At 56.2% G+C, this 25401-nt stretch overlaps 6 protein-coding genes across 6 annotated transcripts; 3 read left to right on the top strand and 3 right to left on the bottom strand.

The window, feature by feature from the left end:
- Positions 1-794: 794 nt before the first annotated feature.
- Positions 795-1871, top strand: W97_03124 (uncharacterized protein; the record flags this gene model as incomplete). Its single annotated transcript, XM_007781023.1, has 3 exons — positions 795-805; positions 931-996; positions 1046-1871. 3 exons carry the CDS (start codon positions 795-797, stop codon positions 1869-1871), a joined length of 903 nt encoding a protein of 300 aa, XP_007779213.1.
- A 541-nt stretch (positions 1872-2412) lies between these two features.
- W97_03125 (uncharacterized protein) lies at positions 2413-3678 on the top strand (the record flags this gene model as incomplete). Its single annotated transcript, XM_007781024.1, has 1 exon — positions 2413-3678. One exon carries the CDS (start codon positions 2413-2415, stop codon positions 3676-3678), a length of 1266 nt encoding a protein of 421 aa, XP_007779214.1.
- Positions 3679-4901: 1223 nt separating this feature from the next.
- On the bottom strand, positions 4902-6915 carry W97_03126 (uncharacterized protein; the record flags this gene model as incomplete). The annotated part of the gene is made up of 3 exons (XM_007781025.1): positions 4902-6428; positions 6487-6608; positions 6672-6915. 3 exons carry the CDS (start codon positions 6913-6915, stop codon positions 4902-4904), a joined length of 1893 nt encoding a protein of 630 aa, XP_007779215.1.
- Positions 6916-8314: 1399 nt separating this feature from the next.
- W97_03127 (uncharacterized protein) lies at positions 8315-10263 on the bottom strand (the record flags this gene model as incomplete). The annotated part of the gene is made up of 2 exons (XM_007781026.1): positions 8315-8917; positions 8995-10263. 2 exons carry the CDS (start codon positions 10261-10263, stop codon positions 8315-8317), a joined length of 1872 nt encoding a protein of 623 aa, XP_007779216.1.
- A 5371-nt stretch (positions 10264-15634) lies between these two features.
- W97_03128 (uncharacterized protein) lies at positions 15635-17391 on the bottom strand (the record flags this gene model as incomplete). Its single annotated transcript, XM_007781027.1, has 2 exons — positions 15635-16968; positions 17043-17391. 2 exons carry the CDS (start codon positions 17389-17391, stop codon positions 15635-15637), a joined length of 1683 nt encoding a protein of 560 aa, XP_007779217.1.
- Positions 17392-22140: 4749 nt separating this feature from the next.
- Positions 22141-25145, top strand: W97_03129 (uncharacterized protein; the record flags this gene model as incomplete). The annotated part of the gene is made up of 2 exons (XM_007781028.1): positions 22141-22286; positions 22373-25145. 2 exons carry the CDS (start codon positions 22141-22143, stop codon positions 25143-25145), a joined length of 2919 nt encoding a protein of 972 aa, XP_007779218.1.
- Between the last annotated feature and the right edge of the window lie 256 nt (positions 25146-25401).

The raw sequence follows: 25401 nt of genomic DNA on the forward strand, positions 1-25401 counted from the left end.
ATCATCCGTGCCCGCAAGGCTGAGTCCTCCAGCCGCACGCTCTTTACCCTTTGCGGTATCTGTCCTCGTCTGCCAACCTTACTTTACGAATTGGTGGCTATGGCTGCCGAAGATGGCGGTAAAAATATCGTAAGATAACGACGAGATAGGTAAGCCGTACTTAGTCTTTTATGGTGGAAGTTTCGTCTATCGTTGCTTTCATGCATAAAGCCCTCCCAAGCCTTGTTGCTCTTTCCGGTGGCTGTTCCGTGTGTTATGCGGGCGAGTCTGGCGGGTGGGCTTCAGCTGGAGGCTCCGCCTTGCTGAGACCTTCAAAAGCATTGCGGCCCCAACCCCTCTGCTCTGACTTCTGGCTTCGGTCCCTCTTGAACAGAGAAGTTCATTGCTCTGATTGTACTGTAATTTCCATCTTTCCAGTCCATGTTCAAAGTCAAGCCGGAATCCAAACTCGTGAGACTGTGAAAATGCGGCCTTTATCTCTATACATACTCGGCAGCGTGGCCGCGACGGCCCAAGCGGTAGCCTTCCCAGGACCGCAGCCCACGAATGGTCAGAAGGAGGTAGGAGTAGGATGGAATCCCAAACCAACAGACGGCCCTATACTCGACAACGCGCACGACCTCCGGATCAGAGCGATAGATGCCTATCCGCAAACATGCGGCTGGGTAGGCGGAGATCTCAGTGCGACCCTCATTTACCATATTACAACGTTGTGTCTTGCTAACAGCAACAAGGTAGGCCACTGACCTGTCCCGATATTTCTGCTACCTGCGCCTTCTTCTTGCCGTCCGGCAATGTTGGAATGGTAAGTGAATCCAATCATATTTCGTGACCCAACAATCTAAGAAAACACACCCAGGCTGGATGTTGTACAGCGGATACTCAGAACTGCGGATGGGCACACAGCTGTATTGATTCTGCTGCAATCAGTCGCTCGAGCTGTGACAGCGACTGCTGGGCGAATACATTTATTCGGAAGTGCACTGCAAGCATCCGGTACGTAACGCTTCTTCCTCCACCTTGACGCTCCACCTAACACTGACAGGCCTTTCTGCTATTCCTGGACTTGGGGCGCTGCCGCTGTGGCGGACTACGGCTGCGGCACTGATCCCGCTTCAACGTGGACAACCGTTGATACGATACTATCCAACTACGTTGCTTCGGTACCTACGCTGGCTCAAAACGCAGTTACGGGATGGCAGTCTACAACGCCCACACCGATTCCTACACCCATAAGAACGTCACCGAGGCCTGGACCTACTACGTTGGTACCGGAACCTAGCGGGCCAGGCATCGGTGTCATCGTTGGAGGCGCTGTCGGAGGTGTGGCAGTGGTTGCCATTATCATCGGAGTCATTATATTCTTCTTCGTTCGTAAGAGGAGGCAGCAGCGACAGCAGCAGCAGCAGCAGCAGCACGCTCCGCCGACCTTCAATCCTAATGCGGGCCCGCCACCACCTATGCAGCAGCAGCAGCCCATGTACCAGGCGCCACAGCAGCAGCCGGGTTATTTCCAACCAGGTCCTCCCGTCATGAGCATGGACAGCTCAGACAACAAGTACAACCCGACCGTCGCAGCCTACCCCACGAGTCCGATCTCCAGTCCCGGTAGCCCTGCGCCGCCGTACGACCGAAAGTCTACTATAAGCCCCCTACAGACAGGGTACGGCCAGCCTACGCTCGGTGTACCCCAGCAAGGGTATGTAGCGCCTCATGATGGAGCGGTTGAGATCCAGAGCGCTGCCGCCCCTACACCTTATCAGCCTTACCAGCCGCAAGGACAGGAGAATCTGGCGCCGCGGCAGCCGACGCAGCAGGTTCAGCGAAAGCCACCGCCACAGCAGGGGAATGTCTATGAGTTGGGACAGTGAACTGTATATAGATCCTTGTTCCTTGTTTCCCTTTGGATGGTTTGTGCTCGGCGGAATAATCCTCGGTTGGAATCGCGGTCGGTAAAGCGTATGGGTGCTGGTCTCCGTGTTTCTGAAGGTGCTGATGGACTTGTAACTTTTATTGATGAAATTCTTGCGGTTAGACGCTGCGAGCTAGAGCGGTACAAGCTTTTCCACAAGGGGATTTAACAACATCTTCCATGGTACCCTTTCCATCACCCAACCTCTGATACCACATGAGCATCTTATGTCACCAAAGCCGCAAAACAATAATCTCTTGATGTTGATGTTGTAAGCGTTCTGTGATCAAAGAAGTTAAGCGCAGACCGCACACCCTAGCGCTCAGCGGCGATAGGTATCATTAACCCTCCACCAAAATCCGCTTCTTCCGTCATCACAAGCTGTGCCCACCCTGTCACAACCAGCAGCAAACCGTCTGTATCCACCGCCCACCCAGACGGGAATCCGCCAACGCACTCCAGCAGGAGCCCACGCGCACCACCGCCCACCTAGCACAACCATGCCTCCAATCCGCCGCGAACGCCGCGGCTACCACCCCCCCAAGCTGCGCCGCCCGCCCATCGCGCCCACCCACCCGGCGGAACTACGCCGCCACCTCGTCGGCGCCTGGACACTGGTGCAGTACCTAGGCCACCCGACGCCGGGCTCGAGGACGCAGAAGGCCATCTTCCCGCTCACACGGTACGCCCAGGGCATGCTGTTGTATACGCCGGATGGGTATGTGTCGCTGCAGCTGAGCGCGCCGGGGCAGGCAGCGTTTGGGCTGGAGGGCGCGGGGGAGGGGGAGTGGGCTGAGGCGGGGCGGAGAACCGTGGCTTATGCGGGGGGTTATTTTATCAATGAGGAGTGGGAGGAGGAGGTGGTGCAGGTAGGGGGGAATGTAGCGCTTCCGGAGGGAGGGCAGGAAGAGCAAGGCGGAAGAGTGCAGAGCGAAGGGGTACAAGGGAACGGAGTGCCGGTGAATGGAGTGCTGAGGAATCCAGTGCTGGCGAACGCGATGCCAGCCAACGGAGTGCCAACCAATGGAGTGCCAGTCAACGGGGTGTCGGGGCAAAGAGTGCAAAGCGCAGGATTGCAAGGCCAGGGAGTGCCAGGGGGAAGAGCAGGTGAAGCCAGGAGCATGAGACTGGTGATCCAGCTCCGCCACGAAATGCGCCTAGCAGATCTGCCGCAAAGCAGAGGAAGCTTTCAGATCCAGCGCTGGCGCTTCGAGAAGGACGGCAAAGTGTTGGTGTTGACCGGGGAGCCGACAGAAGTTAGGGTGGCCGGGGCCCCCAACGGAAAGAGGGACGGGACTGTGTCGACGAAGATGGAGAGCGACTGGAGGATTCCAGAAATGAGGTGGCGGAAGATGGGGAGCAACGCGGTGGATATGCCGCCGTGGCCACAGAGCGTGTTCGAACGACCACCCTCGATGGTGCCCCAGATGGTCCAGATCCCTCAGGTGCACCGGGTGCCCGTCGTGCTTCAGATGCCTCTGATTCCCCAGCTTCCTCAGATGCCCCAGCTGCCCCAGACGCCCCAGGTGCACAACGCGTCGATAGGCAACGGTGCATATCATGCGCCCTCAGTCGAACGTTCTCCCCATGCCGTAGGCCCGGTCCCAGCGCACAACCTCGAACCACAGTCGATGCCAGCACCCCACCGAAACTCTACAACCCCCAATTCTGTTACCCAAGCCGGTGATTCTGCGGTGGCTGGAGCCAAGGACATCAAACCACTGGCCCTCTTCGAGCCAGTTTGGCCAGACACCAAGCAAGGCTGAAGGAAGCCGCTTACAACACTTCATTCGATGAACCATACGCTCAGAACTGTTCTGCTTCACTCGTCGGGAAGCAATGAGCCTCGCCTCGGCTTTGGAATGCCCCGATCTTAGATGTCATTAGAAAGACGCGCCAACCGCTCTCGTCAGGCTCCAACTCGCTGTCTCAGCGGCGAGGTACGCCGCTCGACAGCTTTGACGCCCTCAACGCGAGATGCTCCATCATAAATGTCCTCGCTTCCAAGGGACCTCTGGACCAACCAGCCGAATACTTGGCAGTACTCCCGTCCAGCTCGAAATCCAGCGCTGATACCGACGCTTCCACTACAAAGCTGCAGCGCATCGTCATATCGCAGGGAAGCCCGGGAGGGCAGCTCAAACCTTGCATGTACCGAGGCCCAAGAGACATGTTATCACAGGTGGATCGTGCCGACGCGCTCAGCGCAGCTACGCCTAGTAAGGGCGTTGCTAGTGTCACTGTTGCAACAAAATTGGGTATCAGCCCCTCGGCAATGGAGCGAGCAGTAAGCAAGCAATGATTGAGGAGAAAGTGTAATTTCTCCCCCTTGGAAGGAGATCTGAGGACCGTGGCTTTCGAGCGTCTTTCCTCATCTAGGGGTTGCGACACCCAGCTGACTAACTCCTTCCATTGCGGTAGACATGCAGCCACATGCGGGCTCTAATCTATACATGTGAAAGCGGGGACAGTTCGAGACGGTCCAGTACTGTTTGCATGTCAACGTGGAGACAGAGTAGAACACAATGATATTTTCGTGTTGTATCAATGACGCCCCAATGCCGGCCACCCCATATCTACCTGGTTCTCGTGATATTTGCAAAAGTTTTTGTGCCAGATCCTCATGAGCTCGTGAGCCGAAACCTGCAAGCGCCGAAAAGCCGAGCTAAAGTAGGGACAGGAGAAGAACCGCCGTCCCCCAATAACAACAGCAGAGGCCAGACCAACGCCTCGCCCACGCTACCTCAATCGCTCAGAAAGTTCATCATGCCGCTGCCTTGAGCCTCGATGCTTCGTAGCCGCCAATGTTTAACCGTAAAGTCCATGCCGGCAGAATAAAGTGCTGTCCGGATATAGGACCGAAATCCGTTTTCGCCGACAAAGCAACCGAGTGCCGAACCGCCCACCGAGCGCCCGCATCCTCAACCGCCGTGTCTCGCCTCTTGTCCCCTCCTGTCTAACACCGCCACCGCATCCAACCCCGGGCCCCTCACAGCCCCGAAAACCCGCCTTCCCTCCTCCCACCCCCGATCGGCCCCAAGCTGGGGCTCCGGCTCCCCTTGGCGCCCCACCCCCAGATCCCGCCACTGAACCGCTTCTCCTTCTTGCCGCCCACTCCGGTCGGCGGCTCCAGGCCATCCATACTGAAAAGCCCCTGCTCCTGCTCCGCCTCGCCAACCTCTTCCTCCTCGATGCGCTCACGCCCGACGTTCGAGGAGCTGGACACGGCACGGTCGATCGTCATGCGCGGACCTGCGCCGGAGGTCGCCGAGGAGCTGGACGCGCCGCCGCGCGAGGGGAGGCCCGGGTGCAGAGTTTCCGCCGCTTCGGCGCGAGAGGTCAGGCGCGTGCGCTGCAGCTGCTGGGATATCATGCTCATGCTGGCCTGGCGCGGGGGCGAGCTGACAAAGGGGCTGACGTCGCCGGAGGGCGGGCGGGAGAGGGCGCGCAGGCTTGGCGACGCGCCGGGGTGGAGGGACGAGTTGCGGAGTGGAGATCCGACGTGACCGAACGGGGAGGGGGAGACGCCGGGCGCGTCTGCTGAATCGGACTTTTGTCGGGAGAAGAGGGCGGAGAAGCGAGAGGGGGATGAGGAGTACGTCGTCGGGTTGAGTGGGGGGGAGCCGAATTTGGAGGTTGGGGGGGCGGCGTCGACGGGGGTGCTGCCGAGGCCGGAGAGGGACTGGCGGAGCTCGTCATCTGCGGCGGTGCGCGAGAAGCGGCGCATCTTTTCTTGGGGGGTCAGGAGTTCGTGGAGGGAGGTCGGGACGAGGTCTTCTTCGAAGGCGAAGTTCTCGTCGTCCCAGTCGTCTGCGCTGAGAGGCGGGCGAGCGCCCAGCGATGCAGACATGAGCTTTGGCTTCGAGGAGAAGCGCTCCGAGTGCATGATGCGCCGACCGACGGGTTCGTCAGCTGCAGCTGGCGGAGAGGAACCGAGTGCTATGCCGTTGGTGCCATTGCGGGCGTCGCCAAAGGCGGAGGTGTGTAGCGTGCGGAGAGCGGATGAGTCATGGGGTTTGGTTGGGTAGGAGGAAGGGGGCGAGGTGTCGAGACCGAATCGGCCGGGCATCGAGGCGGCAATGGGCCCGTAGCGCGCCATGTGCGATATGCCTTGGCTGTCGAAGGAGGCGGGAAGGGGGGCGTCGAGGATGCTGAGGCCTTTCAGCTGCGGCGACATGATGGGACGGCCGTCGTTCGGAGGGGAGCCGTAGGTAGATCCGGGATGCGAGGAGAAGGTGGTATCTATGGTGGGGATCATGTCGTACTTGGTCTTCTGTGCGGCTTGAGCGGGATTGTAGAGGTCTTCGGGCGGCTGATAAGGGTAGGGAGGAGGCGAAACCATGTTCACAAGCGCGGAGAGCATGGAGCTGCCTGCCGGCGCAGGCTCGATCTGGTGCATCGGGTTCGCGCGATTGTGCTGGCCTCCTCCAACGCCGACGTGGTTTGGCCGGTTGACGCGCTGGCCGTTGGGGAGGATGTGTGCGAGAGCACATTTTGCGCCAAATTTGCAGTTGCCCTTGGAGACGTCAGTTGTGCCTCAGGCGGAACCGTCCCGTCTGGAGTTGCAGTCCTACCTTTTGAAAGTACTTGCAAGGCGCTACATCGGTCGAAGGCTCGGTCGAGTGCATGAAGGGACACGCTTTGCCGGCCTGACAAGCTCCTTGCCTGAAGAACTTGCACGGCACGTGGGCGGTGTCTATTATCCACCGGTCAGCGTTTGGGCAGCTTCAAGTGTCCCTTTCACGTCATGGTCGCTCACTCTTGCCGCCATTCGGTGGACTCCTGGGGCCATCAAAGCCGGCCATGCCCCTCATGTGCTGCGGATGTCCGTTTCCCATGCGAGCGGGTGGGCCCGAGGGTACGGGCACCGGTCCGTTGCCGTTCGCATTCGCCATTGCGCCGTTCGAGGCTGGCTGTCTGAAATCGGCGGACTGTCTGTGGTGAAGGCGGTGGCCGTTCATGGTGCTGGCAGGCGGGTACTGAGAGGGTGGGTAGTTGTTCATCGCGCTGTCGCGACTCGTCAGGTGAGGTAGTGGTGGGGTATCAGTCGATAGTTGTTCGCTGGCGGGCGCTGTGGGGATTCTGCGAGGAGGGCGGAGGCTGGGCGGCAGCAGGCGTTGCTGTCATAGCGCAGGGCGATGGTAGGGCGACAGCCAGGCAACTGAGGCGGTCAAGATTGCAGTTGCAGCCCTGTAGGGGGGTTTTGCCCTCAGATGAGAAGGCTGTTGTCGGCGCGTCGTGCAGTCGGAGTGGGCGTGACTTTGACTTTACGCCTCGCTTAGCCGCATCACAGGACTGCAGGCGCAGATGCAGATGGTTGGAGTGGTGATCTATCCGCGCCCGGTGGTCCACGTGCGGCGTGACAGCAAGAGTTATGTCCGGAGGAGGCTCGAGATGGAGAGCTGCCGAGAGACAATGCGGTGCTTGCTCCGCAGTATGCTTGTCGCGATGAGGTCGACGTGGGAAGAGAGTAGATGCCTTGTTGAAGAGGGAAAGGGCTTGGTTCTAGCATCGTGACCAGGGTCTAGTAAAACAGCGCTTTTGGCGGGGAGATTTGCCAGTGGCTTCAACAAGCGCCCCCGATTCCCGCTGCTGCCAACAGAGCCCTGGAGATACAAACAGGCAGCAGGCCAACCAGGTCAGCAGCCCCAGACCTCGAGAGGGCGACGGTGCAGTCAAGGCCTAGGCAATCAAAGTGGTAGCCAGCCAGCCAGCCAAGGTGATCAGTGAGCACTTCGATCATCTTGGCTCAATACAAGATGCTCCGTAAGGCATCAGGCAGCAACCAGCAACCCGCAACCCCAGCTTTGCCAGGAAAAGCCATGAAAGCCATGAAAGCCTAGAGAGCCTCCTGCCATGAAAGCCACGAAAGCCGTGGAAGCCACCGACCAGGGAAGCCTCACCCGCCCCGGCCAGCGATCCGCATCCCGGACCGTGCGGCCGCTGTTTCACAGGTCAGCCAGCCAGCCAGCCAGCGGAAACAACCTACAGTATCCGAAGCTGAAACCGGACCCCTGTTACATGTCCATCATGTGTCCTGGCGCGCTCCCCCCCTTTCATGCTCCATGTCTTGCAGTTTTCATGGTCGGCATGCGCACAAGATGGTGTTGTGTCTCTAACGGTTGCGTGTATACGAGTGCCGCGAGCGAGTGACTTTGTTAAAGTGTTTTGTGATACAGAAGACTTGCTTACACTAAGGGGGTTACGAGCTAGAGAGAGTCCAGTGGTTTGACTACATAGCTCACAGCTCATTACTACGCCATCCCATGCAGCGAGAGTACATCGCGTCACCCTCCCCCCCGCCAGAAGCTCTATCCTGCATCTCCCACCTATTCACTGTTCGTACAGAATGTCCATCGCCGAACAGCGCACGACCGAGGTCCACAAGCAGCCCAGTGCCGACTACTTGCGCGACCGTTGACGCAACAACCCAGCCGCACAGCTGTTGTCCGCCCACCCCATACTCATGTTGTCGAGCAAGAACGCCGACGCTTCCTCCCCATCCGCAAGGCGCGCCTCGAACCGGATGCCAGAGAGGCCACGGAACTCGCGCGACAGCTCGACAGGAGTGAGGTTGCACTTCAGCAAGCCACGCGTGCAAGGCGGGAGGCTGACGGCCTGCTCCACCGCCAGCACCTCCTGGTACTCGTGTCCCGCGTCGTACGTGTAGCCCGAGATGGTCATCTCGCACTCGTCCGGGCCCTCGTTCTCGCACCCGAGGAAGACGCTGAAGGCGTCGAACCAGAACGCTGCCATGCTGTTGCGAGGGCCGGCGCCGATCTCGCCGGGACGGACTGAGCCGGCGTTGGGAGAGCTCGTCATGTCGCGGGCCATCTCTGGCGAGTAGATGGCGAGGTGCGGCTGGGAGACTGGTGCGAAGGCAACGTCTGGTGGAGGGACGTATCCGTAGCCCTGGGCGTAGAACATGTGGTGGTACGGGTTGAAGACTGGCGGATATTCAGGGCCAGTTCCATTGGAAGGAGTGAAGATGGGAGTGTCGTCCCACTATCTCAGTCAGCTCGATCGTGCCCAGCAGAACACCGTCTCATATGCCCTGTGATTTCCGATCAGGTTGCACTTACATTGATTGTGAAATTGCCAGACTCGCCACACAAAGTCGGTGTAGGCAGCGCAGTTGACGTAACATTTGCAGTTGGAGTTGCTGTCCATCTCGTGATTGGGGTAGCGGGCACCCTAGAGCTTGAGAGCACGCCAGAAGCCGTCGTTACAACAGAGAAGGTTGACGGTGGCGCGCCATAGGAAGGCACGGCGTACGACGGTGAGCTGTCCACTGGTGTGCTGCTAACCTGAATAGCTGAACTCGAGTTGAGAGTGGCAGAAGTGACAGAAGTGGAGGTAAGCCCGGTAGCGTTCACGACAAGCGCCGAGCTGGTCGTCGGAATCCCTTGCGAAGCCGTGTTGGCAGTAGAGAGTATCGGTGATGAACTCGCCGTAGACGCGGGCGGAAAGTGCCAAGTATAGGCTGTGCCGCTAACAGTGATCGTAGTATTCAACGGAGCCACGCCGGTAGGCCCTGCGGTGACGGCAGAGGTAGTTGTGTTCCATCCCGAAGTCCCAGGACCCGGAGTGGTGGTCAGCGTGATGGCCTCGGTCACGGTTTGACGTACTGTCTGGAGAGAAGTCACACGGATTGTCGTTCCAGCCCCTTCGCCGGTCGAGGTACCATTGGCGCCTACGCCAGATGTGGCTGGAGAGGGCTGCACCGTTACTGTTGTCTTGAGGGTGAGCTGGGAGGTTGCAGTAGGAGATCCATTGAACCAAGACGTCGTGCCGTCGTCTACAGTGTAGAAGAAGGTAGGGCCCACTGCGGTCGCTGATGAGGATTCGCGGACCAAGCTAGTCACAGTCTCGAGAGCGGTCTTGGTTACGAAAACCGTGGTTGTGACATCTGGCACGTTTGGTGGGTGAATTGGAACGTAGGAGGTGACGGTGCTGACGCTACAAGCAGACACACTCCTAAGGGTCATCAGTAGGAGGTTCACTGCTACCCAGTACGCGCCCCAGTAAAAGATGACCACAAGGAGGGAGAATATTCTGGGGTGCCAGCTCGGGACGGATTCCCAGTGTACGAGACCACCGTGATCGCCGCCGAGAGCTCCTAGCTGCCGACGAATCGTCCCACCGAGTGTGTCAGCACAATCGTAGAAGGATGATGCTACGGTAGATCCCAATCGCGTACCGGCATACTGCAGGCGCTTCCCAAAGGTCGTGGATGCCAGCCACCAAAGCACATTCTGGACTGTCCGTACTACTAGTTGGAGCATCCACACGGCGAATTCGAGTATCCATAGGACGTATTGGAGTATCCATATCCATTCGATGTATTGCATGTATCCGCCTTGGGGAGAATTTTGGTCAGACTGAGGAGGAGTCTGGCTAGACTGCGGTGACGCTGTGGGATGGACATTGTCTTGCCCATAGAGATGATATTCCAGCGGGGGCTGGTGCCGCGCTTGGACCATTTGGATTAATTCGCTCTTGAGGATAACGTCTGGGTTTGTATGCTTCGCGGTAGTCCCTCGGTTTCGTGGCGCCATTGAAAAGAATGCGTTGGTGATATCCAGGTATCGATGACGGTAACGGTTTGAAGGCGTCCCGTCTCTCAAGATCTTCTTTATGGGGTTCCGCCATTGCTAAGAAAAGAAATATCACTCACCCGTACGCTTGTTGACAGAGCGCTGCCTTAGCCAAGATGGCAGCGGCGACGAAGTTGCTGAACCGCATCATGAAGAGCGCAGGATTTACAGATCAAGGAAGAGCGAGCGTAAGTGCCTGGCGGCGGAACGAGTGACTGGTGGTCAGGAAAGAGAGGAGGAAAGAAGGCAGGTAGATCCTATAGTTGGAAGGAAGAAGAGGGACGAGGTGAGGCGGGAAAGTTCCGGTCTTATGTCGAAGTGTCGAGATGTCGTCACGGCCGGGTGAAGCAGCAGATTGCGGTTAATTCCCCACTCAGAAATCGTCCCACAATACTTGCTGCCCCGGAACCAATTTTCAGGCTGTTCCAAGACTTCCAGAGAGAATGGTGCAATTTCGCAGAGCTGATCAACGCATTTCAGACCGATACACACAGTGGAAGTACATATGGTCGCACACTACCAATGAAGTATCTCCGTTTGACGGTTACATGTCTCACAGCTGTCAACGGCTGTCTAACGGACAGCCGCTCAACAAGCTCCATGCGGAGTAATGTTCCGGTTGAGGCTGCGGTTGCGGCAGAGCTAATGCAGGAACCCTTTGACGCCATCCGCTACCGGCCGCCGATTGAGCCATTCGGAGGATATTTAGTTGTTTGTTGGTAGCCGGGAGGGTACGCTTTTACCCGAGGATTGCCTCATTAATGAGCGTTCTCCAAGTTGAGGCCGCCTCATGGCACTCAGCGCTGGCCCGCTTCGTTGGGAGGGCAACCCGGTCGTCTAGATATTTGAGGTGCACTACGAACAATAAAACATTTCGACAGTATCATGATTCTGTGCCATGCCAGGAGAGTGTATCAACGAAGCAGCACAGTTAGCTCCGCAGGCTCAGCATGCAACAGAGGAGGTAGCGCTGTTTGTCATCCGATGTCACGATGTTTGAAGTTCAATCTCCGGCTCTGTGCCACATGAGGCCAACCTTAGGGCCACGCCGTGCCACCTTCTGAAACGTGGGCGCTGGTCCTGCAGAGCCTCATCCCACATCACCTCACACTCGCAGCGCATGCAAGGGATGCAGTCGATACCGCAGATCTCAACTCCGCCGCTTGGCGAGGTAGTGATTCTCTGCATCCTCCATCGACGATTGTGCGGCCTTGTCAGGCACCCCAACCCCCTTGCGTCTTCAGTTCCGAGGTTGCGAGGCTAGGCTTGTAGTCCATAATCGGCTCGAAGTGTTGATCTGGCGGCCTAACTGGTTAAGGGGGCCGTAAGCATCATTATCACAGTGACGACACTCGGGAGGATGAGCAAGCATAGTGTGTTCGGCGGTAAGACACCACTCACCTCCCGGGCGGCGTAGGAGTGCGGGAGCCGACCTGCTCTCTCACATCGGACTTGCAATGCAGAACACACGCCTCGCAATCCACGTACAGTATGGCGCCTGGCGGACATGTAGTGTCTGCGCGAAAGGGCCGACTCAGTGAAGGACATCAAGAGCAGTTGACTTTTGCTTACGAGGGCTACATGAGGGGAGCGGATGAGATAGTTTCTATGCGACGATTGTTTTGTCTCCAAACGCGAGCTTAGTATGGAAAGAAACGACTGCGGAAGAACGGGGCGCTGGGAGCTGGGCCTGCTCGGTGTTAGGAGGCTTGATGGCCTCGCTGGGACAAGGAAAAGACGCAGACTCCTAAGTTCGAATTCATCGGCGCCTGGCCTGATGCTCGTCTTTGCTGTAAAACTGTCGCACTTCCCTTTGGTATCAGCGTGCAGCCGCCTCACTTCCCTTGTATTCTTAGATTGTACCTAGTTTTACCAACCTGCGCGTGCCGACATATCTCCTTACAGCAGCTGTGTTGAAGCTTGAGACACGACTGAACTTTGGAGTGAGACAAGGAAAGGAAGGACGTGCGAACAATAACATTGAGATGTTAACGACTTACTGAACTCTACTCTCCGTGGCGTACACCACTCACTCAAACACATGAATTATCAGCCAGTCAAGCTCCTGCGGAGCTGACCATCGCCAAGCCCACCCGACCTTCCTCGAGCTCGCCCGACCAAGCGCCCGATCTCAGCCGACCACCTTGAACACCCCCTGTAAATGCCCGGATAATCGCGTTTATCTAGGGACGCTACAGCCGCGAGACGTGGTCAGTATCTGCTCTCGGCGACAAGCTCGCTTAAGGAACACCCTCCGTCCCCGTCATTCCAGAGAACCCTGTCATGCTCTCGTATCTTTTCGCATGGTTTGATCGCTATGTCGTTTTTGACGGGGGTCTACTCCCAAGTCCGCACAGGCCCTGGAGGTGCACTGCGTCCACTGAGACAACTGCACGAATCTATGCAGCACTCTCGTTGAAACCCTATCAAAGGGACCCTGTCAGACAAGGGAGAATACGAGACCGGTTGTACAGTATGGAAGCGAGGAAATTGGCGTCTAGGATGTGATGATAATCATCCTGAAGGAAGTGCTCCTAGGTTATTTTCTGATTCTTGTAATACTAGCGTCTGAATCTTGGCCCCAAACAGGCGAGAGGCTGAGAGCCACCTAAACAGTAGTGGCAATCGAGAGACAGCGCAACGGCAATGAAGGCCGCGCGGCACGGGATTATCTGGTGGCGCGGTATAGATGATGGGGGTGTGGCAGTTGCTACGGTACATGGTGCTGAGCGCGAAGGTGGATCAGGGACAGAAAGATGCATAAGTTGAAGCGGAGAAGATACAACTGGGAAAGTGAGTATGATAGCTCTCAACAGCTTGTGACTCGACGGGATTGAAACCCATGGCCAAACATCAGCAACTACCTGGTTTGCTTGCTTCAAACTTGCTCTCACCGCTCTCATCACATGATCGCGGGAGTTCGGCCGCAAGCTGCTGTGTCTCAAGACCGGGGTTGATGGGGCCTGTCACGATGGTCTGATATTGACCTTCAAGGATAATCGATGTAGGCGGTGGTTGTTTTGCCCTACAACCGACCAGGATGGCGGTGCGAGATGTGCAGCACAAAAATGTGGAGAAGCACGAGGTTGTCTTGCAAGGGGAACCGGTCCTGAACAAACTGAACCACACAGGTGCGCCTGATGACTGACAAGGAGCCAACTGAGATAGGCGCATATCGTAGTACTCGATTGGAGCCGCTGCAACACACAATTCCTTTTCCTGCTCTCAAACCTTGATCGAAGGACCTCCCGGTGGATCTGCCAGCTCTAGCCACGATCTTGCGTGCGAGGATGAATGTGCATATCGGAAGCACTTCGTCAAGCAGGAGCCTGACAGTCTGACCAGTCATGCAGGGGACCACTGTCTCTGCTGTTTTCGATACTCGCATCCTCGAATGATCTTCTGCAAATCGCAAACCTCTCAGTGGTGTGGTGATGCACCTCCAAAAATTCTGAGAAACATCCTTCAGCCCGGCTGTGTGGTGATGCGAGGTGTCCTAGGATATCCCACATTCAGGCGCTTCTTTACCGTCTGATTGGCCATTTCGGAAGATGTTGTCAGCTTCGCTGTTGCAAGGCCTTAGCGGTCTGAGAGACGGGAGGGTTCCGACGGTACGTGGCAAAGTCTCCCATTTGCTCTTCTCCATGTTTCATATCTTCCAAGGGACCTCCCCTCCCCGGCGGACTTTCCCTTGGTTTGAAAGCCGGAGCTACCTTATCTCTGTATCCTCATCACCACCCCGGCTCATCGAGACGGGCCCGGAAATTCTACGCTCTCGCCAATCTCGACAGGGCTGAGGTCCGGGCCAAGCGTCGACGAAGTGCTGATCATCAGGCAGGATAAACGGGGATCAGCGCGCCCGTGCTCTGCTGATCCCGTCCTTGACAAGCAGGTGGCGAAGTACCCCAGGTACCGGGCCGTTTTGAGCATGTCGAACGAGATCCCTCGACCCCGTCCCCAGCCCTGCCTGGTGGCCCCCAGTGCCCCTGTAGACTATCGCCACCTCCGAACAGCCACCCAGCCCCGGCAGGCCTCCAGTGGCAGGCTTCCGAGGTCGTCAAATGTGCGAACGAGACACGGGTAAGCCCTGTGCAGGCTGCCAGCCCTCCCGGCTACATGAAGCCAATAACACAATTGCTTTGACTCAACACAGTGCCTGAGTGGTTCGCTCGAAAGCGGGAAGCAGGGAGGGCTGGCTGACCGCATAGGGCTGACCCTTGTAAGAGGCATCCGCGAAGGCGAGCTGCAGAACCGAGCAGTCAAGCAGTCGAACGAGCATCAAACCACATGCCTTGACCTTGTGTAACTACCATGTTATATGCCGCGATTGGCTGGCGGGACCTCCGCGAACCCGTCGTCCAAGGCGAGAAGCGGAATGATTGAGCAAGGGAGGTAGTGGCAAATCTCACGGCTCAGGTGCTCGACCCCGAACGAGATCTAGGGTGGGGTTGCTTCAGCCGCTTTGTGGAGCGAGTGGGGACAAGCAGCGGCATGGGAGTGGCCTCCTTGCAATGAGCTCGAGGTTGCGTTCCCGCTTTCTGGCTGGCGCAGCTGGGCCTTGACAGGGAAGCAGGATGCAGAATCGGTAAATATCACGAGAGCAGGCTACACATACAAGTAGCGTCTATGGGTGCGATGCCTGGCTTCGTTTTGCTATCCGTCCAATCTCTTCGCATTCTCTCCCAGAATCCGCTCATAGCTGAAGTCGATTCGTGGTCTGGGAGTGGGCATAAACATCTACGCTAGTCGTCGTAGCCTGCGGATCCGCGCAGTAGCCTCTACCCATGCTGCAGATATACCTCCGAGCGCACTGCGACTCTAAAACGAAAGGAGACTGCAGAGTGGTGTACTCCTGAACGCCCGCCTTGGATATGTGCAACCTGTAACGACGTAAACATGAACATGAGCGCAGTGAGCTCTACCGAGCAAATTTTGATCCCAAAAGGCCGACCCGAGATGCCTGTGATTGGAATGCCGCCCACCCAACACGACCACCGCTCTCCAATCGCTTGCCGCCCAGACTCCGAAATCATGCCGTGAGGTCAGAACCGATGTACGAGGGCCCTCAGACGGCCCAATAAGAAAACGTGTCGAAGAACCCAACCGGCATGTATGCATGCGCACTTCACGTGACGAGGAAGTCTAAGCCCATTTTCTCCATTATCGACTCCCAGTCCCAACTTTCCTCCTCGTGGCCCTCATCAATCATCTCCCACACCTTCTCCACAATCGCCTTGGCGTGCGTGATGTTGCCGTTCTGAGAGTATGCTTGCAAGTCCGCGAATGCCTGCTGTATCCGAGGCCGCTGCTCAGCGTGGAAAGCAGCGCAGCCGAGGAGGAACGTCGGCATCAGGAGAATGCTCTGAGTGGACGAGTCCGGCGGTAGATGCTGCAGATACAAGAGGCCCTGGTCGACCGCACGGCGGAGGTTCGGATTGGGGACTGAGGGCAAGATGGTGCGGTGAAGGTACAGCCAGGTGCATTGGCGGTAGAGCATCGACGCGATCCAGCGCGGAGTGTCGGCTGGTTGACAACAGACCCAGTCGCGCAGAGCGGCGTCGATTTCCTGGGCGTCGCTGAGGATGTCGTAGTCTACTAGGGGTTTGAGGTCCTGCTTTCTTCTAGTCCGTATCCTGTCTCTTAGCTGCCTGATCTTGGAGATGTAGCCGAATAGGCCGTCGACTACGCCCAGCAAGGCGCCTGACTCTGGCTGGATCATGAACTCTGGCAGTTTGAAATCCTCCATCATGAGCACCGAGTGCCTGTCCAGAGATGTCAGGGAGTTCGAGACATCGTGGTAGACAAAGAACTCGATCAGGAAGCCCTGGAACTCCTGGTTCCGAGATTTCTGCTTCTGAATGAGATGTCTTGCAGCGTCCATGTGCGGCCTGTACTCTCCATGTACTTCGCCTGCGCAGATAGATTTCAGGCAAAGCACGAGGGTTTGGGCAACAGTCGGATCATCTATAATGGCCGTCTCGTCTCCAGCGATAGACTTGGCCATGTTCTCATCCGTATGCAGGTTCTCGATGGCGCACTGGAAATGATAGTATTGCCGCTCTCCCCAAGAAGAATTTGTCGGTTCGCATGCGGAAAGGTGAGAGCCTGATAGACAGAGAAGAGAGTGCATTAGACCCTTGTGTCTGAGGGCCATCGGGAGCAAGACCTCGTTGAACGGGTTCCGCTTCTCGGTGAACAGAGTAAGCACCTTGCTAAGGTTGAGATTGAAGTGCTGAAGGAAGAAGCGATCGATGTCGGTTTCGACGCCTTCGATAAGCACCGGCAGCTCGCGAGGTATCTCCACGTTTGGGCGTTGCACTTTGTATCGATCAGCAGATACACATAGGCCAAGGGCCTGCGGGCATTCTGAACCTTCTTCAGCCCTCTGCTTCCCACTTTTCCAGTATGCCCTCGGCGGGTACCCTTCGCAATGTACATTGTTCTTCTGGCAGTGGACACCTGCAGCGATTGTTAGCTTCGGCCGTTGGATGAGTATGTCGAGTACAGATAGGCAGGCAAGATGGAGCTCCTACATATCGGCTTGGTCTCGTCACACTTCTTCTTCCTTCTCCGGCACGTTATGCAGCCTGTCTTTGAACGGCCCTTCGGCGTCTTGCTGACCGCAGATTGTGGCGAGATCGGGTGTTTTCGAGGTCGTCCGCGAGGCCGCTTCGCAACGACATTGTTTGGGGATGCATCAGCCCCGTCGACGAGTGGCAAGACCTTCATATCCTCCAATTCGTCGTCCTCGAGCTCCTCGATCTTGGGGGCGACATCTTCCGTCGGAGAGGCATCGCTCACATATGAAAGATGAAAGCTGAACGTAGGCGTGTTGGTCGTCGAGTCGCTTGATGTCGGCGAGGGCTGTGATGAAGAGCTCATGCTGAGTCGCGCATGCCCTCCTGGCGGTGCTGGACCGAAGAATTCTGTTGCCATTCAGACGGACTTTGGGTAGACTGAAGAAGAACCACGTCTCATGGCATCTGTAGGGGGGCGGTCGACAGGTCTCCGAGTTAGGCGATGCGGCAGTGATATCTTCCTCTGGACCCTGCAGTCCGCTGTTTGCCTGAGCCAAAGCTACCGGCAGAGACGACGGATCCACGGCTATCTCGTTGGCTGCAGAGGGACTACGCAGCTTGCCGAACCCTGGCGTAAGCCAAAGATTTCAAAACTCCTAGAGCGCCATCCAATGCACGTTGCGAAACGCGGAGGGAGGTACCAGCCAACAGAGACCGGATACGTTCGCCTGATAATGGCGAACGGGAGCGCGGGGAGAGCTTCTTTAGCGAACGAGCTGGCGTCCGTGCAGTCGAACAGAGTGGTGCGACGCGATGCCCAGGTCCGTTTTGGCCGATCTGCAGCGGGCTGCACAGTGCTGAAATCCTACTAGGGTGTGCCCTGAAAGAATATGCCCAGAATTCAAAAGCTTGTTATTGACTCAGCGGCTATCCTGAGCCAACCGACAGCACACGCTAGGATCCTTACGGGTCCACAGGGTGTCCCCTGAACAATGCCTTGGCGACTGGGGGTTGAAGCATGCCATGCATCTTTCTCAGCCGTCTTTCAGAACGGAATGGGAGGTGCCGGCCAGCTGGTACTTCTGTCTCGATAGTCGAGCAAGAGACCCGCCTGATTTCGACTGGATACTGGATTGCAAAACGTGGGCGCCTTCTATGGAGGGCAGATCCAGTCTCTCACAGCCTTCCTGGGACCAAAGATCAGTGTTGCAGAGAGCTCTCCTAGGGCGGAGATCGATCACGGCAGGATCAGTGCAGCTTTGTGGAGAAGCGAACGGAGAACCTCTCGCCCGGCGCTCAGGGAAGTGCTTGCAGACATGCTTGCAGACATGCTTGCAGAGACGATCGACTGCATGGTCAGTGATCCTGACTAGATAAACTTGACGGGAAGTCTTGGTGCTAAGGGCCGTGGACTATGGCCTCCGCCGCCTGGACTTGAACATCGGAGCCGAGTCCTTGAACACGAGCCCCTGTTTGAAGCAACTGGGGGCGTTGATTTGCTCGTCTGCGGTAGTTAAGCGGCAAGAGTCTTTGGGTCGTTGGCGACCAGCATGGTGGATGTCCTGCAAGGCTATTGACGCCTTCAACGTTTTTGTGGAGCAGGCGGATGCACACTTTTTGTGCAACTCCCAGCCACGGTATGCACCGTGCGTCCGGCTGTTGCCGCCCATTCCTCGCCTTTCTGAACGCCTGGGGCAACTGGATGGAATCCTGTTCCGAGAGAGAGCGGGCTCCCCGCTTGTTCGCAGCTGAGTTGGGCCAGCGTGCGGCGCAGAGTATCGAAAGCCATCGACCGGAGTCGGCTGCTCCCTCGGAATGTTTTCTTTAGCTCAACGGCCTTAGCAGTGCCGGACTCGACGATACAGGCATGAAGCCACCGCGCTTGCAGCAGCGAGAGATAGTGCGTCCCCTCTGGGCCAGTCCAGAATTCTGGGGAACCGGGGGCAAGACGCAATGCACAAAAGAGGCAAAGTCTCTCCGGACAGGGGTATAAACCTTAAATTGACGCTTACGGATAAATCCGACATCTCAACCCGGAAATGGGAGAAAGCTAGACGGACAGTCAACTGTCGACATGCATGAAACCAGCACCAACCGTGGTTCCCAGCTGCCTGTCACAGGTCCATTGCTCGGGACACTGCACAGCAAGCTTTCGTCAAGCGAAAAGGATTGCGTTGCTGATTTCCGTTGTCAGACTCACTGGGTTCAGCCGTGGCCCCAACGGCTGCAGTTGACCACAGACTGCCGTCCACACCCCCTACCGACGCGTCCATGCAGGTTTCGAAGCTTAAATCGCCCGTTTTCGCGTGCAACACGTATGTATGCGGGAGCGATCCCTGAGCTTTGACGCGATACACAGCTCTTTAGCAGTCTCTTGAACGGGGAGCAAGTTGTGCGGGGCAACCGAAGCTCGGCGACAGCCGAGGAGAGCTGCTTCTGTGTAGATCGTTAGATCGTTGTCACCTGGATGCACGCCTTCGAGACTATCCAGGAGGTCCGAAAGTATCTCTGGCGAGGCCTGTTTCTAGCGAACCATGTCCGAACTGGTCCGTCGTCGTTGAGTCCCTGAAGAGACGGCCGGCAGCCTGGGTAGCTCAGCTCAACGCTGCTTCGTGACGTGCTATCATGGCGCTTATCCTTGCGATTCTGCTAGTTGGGGCGCAAAGTTCAAGTTTTCACATGTTGACAGCAAGCAAGACACTGTCGGCATCGATCCGACTGGAAACTAAGAGAGGCGCAAGCGCTCGGCGCCTCCTGCGAGCTCGACTAGGCCGCAGAAGTGGGTCAGCAGCCGAGCAACCGGTCTGGTGTATGCGCTCATTGCTGGGACGGTGGACCATCTCGACGGTCATCTGGTAGGCCACCTATACTTCTCGCTCATCAGAAGCATAAGCTTCACTCTTGATCCAAGGTTGAGATGTGTCGAACACTGGTCAATCAGATAATGTAGTCAGATACTGCTGCAGCGATGAGTGCAATGGATGATATCTCCAGCTTGGTCCTCTGTTGGTTACGCAATACTATCAATTACCAAATCTCAATGGTCTCAGCCCGTCGCTGTGGAGTCGGTCTCTTGGACGCTGGATCGTGTTGCTCGACCTGGTTTGCTTCGAAGACGCTAAAGCATGCAAGTCATCGGCTTCCGCAGCTCCCCATCGGACTCGGTCATGCTCAGCCTTGAAACTCTAAAAATCGACTCCAAGGGTGTCGTGTCAGGACAGAAGATCTACGGGCCGAAACGCACCTTGTTGAACCTCCCCTCTACTGGGATCGGTGACCTTGAGTCCCCAGGGTTGCACGAAGCTGGATGTCGGTTATATCCGCTAGCGCCAACGCTTGTACACGGCTATCATTTCCGAAAAGAGTACGTAGAGGCTGCAGCAGAGAATGAAAAAGTGCAGCAATGCAGCCAAAGGATTTCGTGACTTTCACCTAACCAGTCTTTGCCAGTCGACGCGCCAACAAGCTTTGAGACCCTGCTAGATGCTGATTGTTCCTGCAGCAAGGCCTTTGCAGCGGCGTTAACGAGCGCTGTCGAGCAATGCCCAAATTGAGGAATTATTCCGAACCTTTTTGGGGTCACCTCCCTCGTTCATCGGTGTCGGTGATTGCAGAACTCCGCTCACATGCCGTACCAAGGCCATCTTCTGATCTGGAACCTTGAATATTGAAAGAAGATAGCTCTACGAGTCAGCGATCTCGAAGTTAAGCGATAAGAATAGCCTGTGCATTAACATACGGCCATGCAACGGCCTTGCTTCCAGCGAGAGCAACTGATCATCTGCCTGTGGAGTGCACAGATGATGACAGGTGGGTCTCCGTGTCATTCTTTGAGCACTCACAGCGACCTTCGCGAGCGCTTGAGAGGATTCGTCAGCACCTTGTCGTTCCAAATCGAAACGAAAATTCAAAGCCTGTTGGTCTTGATGACGGATATCTGCATGTAGGCCATGCAGGCCATGCATAGATGCCGAGGAAGTTCCACCTGCGCACAACGACATGATGAACATGCATGTTCTCCAGATTGGGCACTGCGACTATTGCCAGTGAGGGGTTATCTGCGTTGATGTCCGGCATTTACCACCCAAAACTTCTTGAGGGTTTTAGTTGGTGATTGGGGGTTGTACAATGCGACCACGACGTTCCATGTTAAACCGGGTCGGGCGGTGTGCTGGTAAAGCAAAGGTTGACTGTAACATAAGTTCTCACATCAGTGCATGAACAACGGTAGACCGCGGAGAGATTCAAGTTTTGACAACAGGAGTGGGATGTTATGCAAGGCGAATCGCCGCGGCGCGTGTTCTGTTTTGAATTACTTGACCGCGCACGGCTAATACTAAGCATTTAGGGCATCCTCTTTTACGGGAAAGCTTCAGTTAATATGAGAGCAGGAAACTGAGTAAACTGAATGAGAGCCGGCGTGTGTCTGGGCCTTCTCAACTTATCAGGAGCTTACCGTCTATACGGAATACCAAAGAAACCTGAAGTGTGTTATCATCCTGATAACGGCACCTACTATCAGTAGCGTTCCCAAACATGTAAAGTGCTGTCTGATATTCGAGCCGCCTTTAAAGATCGTGAGATTGCCTCACTCCATTCAAGCGTCAAAGGAATGCGTGGATTATCGACATTGTCCCAAGAGCATCGAACGTCCGATGGGCGCCTTACACGAAACGCCTAGACCCACCAAAGTGCTCGCGCTCGACAATGGTTTGAGCATGGAATTAAAGGTACTTCGAGAAAACAAGGTGATACTAAGTGAAGCAGCCGATGACCAAGGGTTAACACAAGAAGCCGCTGCTCATTAAGCGGCCGCTTTAGTTAGCCCATTTTGGATGGACAACGTTTTATTATGTTGGCCCTGGGACGGCCCATCCGGCGCAATTGACGGTCCCGTTCTTGGCAGGTTTGCCTTAGTTCGGCCCGTTCGCGGCTCTGGAGGGCCCCGGTCGCTGCCAAAGACACGGACGCGTGAAGCCGTGAAGTTGCAGGTGAGCAGCATCAGAAGCTCGTGAACGCATGCTTTGCAACGTCGCAAGTTATCAAAGGTCCTCCTACGCTTCGAGCATAATGCGGTGACTCTCAACAAGCCCTCGCAGCCGGCGTCGTCGCCATGTTTAATTTCACCCCCCTTCTCGGCGCGCAATCTACGTCCGCGGCATCACAATCGCTCCTAGAGCTGGACGGAGGAATCAAAATACTTGTGGACGTGGGATGGGACGAGAGCTTTGATGCGGAGAAGCTTAAGGAGCTTGAAAGGTACTCATCACAAGTTCAGCAGCCCGTGGCTACTGTCACAGGATTTCGATGGCGGCCTGCTAACAGTTCGTCGGTCTATCGCATAGGCAGATTCCTACTCTGTCAATTATCCTCCTAACGCACGCGACCACGGCGCATCTGGGCGCTTTCGTTCATTGTTGCAAGCATTTCCCACTGTTCAAGCGCATCCCGATCTACGCTACAACCCCCGTCATCTCTTTGGGTCGCACATTGCTGCAAGACGTCTACTCCTCCACTCCGCTGGCAGCCTCGATCATCCCGGAGGCCGCTCTATCAGAATCGGCATATTCTTGTCCTTCGGCGCGAACCGGAGGCGTTCCGAATATATTGCTGCAACCACCTACTGCCGACGAAATCGCTAAATACTTCTCTCTGATCAATCCGCTGAAATATTCTCAATCACACCAACCTCTGCCATCACCATTCTCGCCGCCCCTCAATGGCCTCACGGTTACCGCGTATGGTGCCGGACATACGCTAGGTGGGACAATATGGCACATACAGCATGGTTTGGAGTCGATTGTCTATTCCGTAGATTGGAATCAGAGCAGGGAAAACGTCTTCCCTGGAGCGGAGTGGCTCAGCGAGACAGGAGCAGAGGTCAAGGAGCAGCTGAGACGGCCAACAGCACTGGTCTGCAGCAGCAAAGGTGCTGAACGTGTCGCTCCGCCGGGGGGCAGGAAGAGAAGAGACGACACGCTGTTGAGCATGATCAGAGACACCGTGTCAAACGGAGGAACTGTTCTGATTCCCACAGACTCGAGTGCGCGTGTGCTTGAGCTCGCATACTTGCTCGAAAATGCTTGGCAAGCGGCACATACTGGTGACGGACTCGAAGCTCTTAAGGAATCCAAACTGTACCTTGCCGGTAGGACTGGTGGAGCCACTATGCGATATGTGCGTAGCATGCTGGAGTGGATGAACGAATCAATCGTCCGCGATTTCGAAACAGCGAGTGGTGCTCAAGGCTCCCAGGGCCACAGGCGCACCAGAAGTAGAGGAGGTGCTGCCGATGGCGAACGGAGTGGGAAGGATCAATCGAAGTCGGTTAATGCACCCTTCGACTTCAAGCATTTGAAGCTCCTTGAGCGCAAGTCTCAACTTCGCCGAATGTTGTCCCAGACGTCGCCACGCGTAATATTGGCCAGCGACTCTTCGCTTGAATGGGGCTTCTCAAAAGACGCAATACTGATGGTTGCGAAAGACAGACGTAATCTCATAGTACTGACCGAGCGTCCATCTAGGCCTCATCAAAGGAGAGATGGCCTTGCTGGGTCACTATTCGAAATATACAAGGGGAAAGCAGGTACAGGGGCGAACCTGGAGACCGACACTGCAACAGTCGTCGACATGGAGGGCAGGGACTTGGCGGTCGAGCTAGTCGAAACAGCTGCGCTTGCTGGCAACGAGGTTCCGCTCTACCAGCAGTACTTGGCAAGGCAACGACAGCTTCACAACACTATGCAGCCAGGTCAGGGAGCTTCGCTAGAGACGTCCGCTGATGTTGTCGACGACCGCTCTTCCACCACATCGACGACGTCCGAAGACTCCGATGAGGAGCGCCAGGGAAAAGTTCTCAATGTCTCGGCCGCAATGAACCATTCACGCCATAAGCTAGGCCTTAGCGATCAAGAACTAGGAATCAACATCCTTATTCGCGGCAAACTCATCCACGACTATGATGTCCGCGGTAAGAAAGGGAGGGAGACTATGTTCCCGTTTGTGGCCAAGCGCCGACGCGCCGACGATTTTGGAGATGTTATTCGCCCGGAAGATTATATACGGCAAGAAGAGAAGGACGAAGTCAACGGAGAAGCTCAACGCGACGGGGAGCCCAAGAAAGAGAACGCGCTTGGCCAGAAGCGTAAGTGGGATGACGTAGGCACCAAGTCTGGACTGAACGGCCATCGAACCTCCAACGGCGTCAACAAGCGGCGGAAGAAGAATGAAGACCAGCCGAAGGAGCAGCGCGATGCCGCCAGCAATGGCACGGAAGTCAGCGACAATGAAGATTTCGAGTCTTCGGACGAAGAAGGCGACGTCAAAACTGCGGAAGGGCCCTTAAAGGTCACGATCACGAAACAAATCATGACTTTTGAGTGCAAGATTGGCTACATAGATTTCGCCGGCCTACATGACAAGCGGAGTTTGCAAATGCTAATACCACTGATACGACCTCGCAAATTGATCTTGGTTGCTGGTGAGAAGGAGGAGACCCTTGCGCTGGCCGCCGACTGTCGCAAGTTACTGAGCCCAGGATCAGAAACTACCTCCGAGAGCAGCTTCGAGGTACTCACACCTGCCATAGGAACAACCGTGGACGCCAGTGTGGACACGAATGCTTGGACGCTGAAGTTGAGTCATCATCTCGCCCGACGGCTGCATTGGCAGAACGTCAGAGGCTTAGGCGTTGTTGCCATCACCGGTCTGCTGGAGTCCGAGTCGGCAGAGGATGAAGCACTGCAGAAGAACGCCAAGAAAAAACAGAAGATGACTACAGGGGAAAAGGAGGACTCAGAGAGCAGCACGCCCATCCTCGATGTTGTTCCCGCAAGCATGGCAGGAGCCACGCGATCGGTCGCACAGCCACTTCACGTGGGTGATCTCCGACTGGCCGATCTGCGCAAACTCATGCAAGCCTCTGGGCTTACTGCAGAGTTCAGGGGTGAAGGCACGTTACTTGTCAACGGTATGGTTGCGGTGAGGAAGACCGGCACGGGCAAGATCGAGGTCGATGGTGGAGGCGTGAGTGTTCTCGGGTCTAACCAGACTGATGGGACGTTCAACAAGGTGAAGAGGAAGATCTATGAAGGCCTTGCTGTTGTTGCTGGAGGTTGAGCCGCTATGACCGAGCTACCTACGAGTACTACCATCGCCACATATTTTCTGATGCAGTCAACGGCTTTTTGCAGTCACATTGTATACATACATTCACCACGTGTCATCGGTTTGAAGGCTGTCGAGGCCTGTAACTTCGGCATGAATCAGATGCGGCGCCACCGACGGAGATTCACTCGGTGCTGTTCTCCCTAAGCCGCCGTGATTTTACAAGTCACAGTTTATGTCCGGCTTCAACCATGTCATTCTCCTAGTT

This window comes from Coniosporium apollinis (assembly GCF_000281105.1).
Source record: "Coniosporium apollinis CBS 100218 chromosome Unknown supercont1.12, whole genome shotgun sequence".
Classification (NCBI taxonomy): domain Eukaryota; kingdom Fungi; phylum Ascomycota; class Dothideomycetes; genus Coniosporium; species Coniosporium apollinis.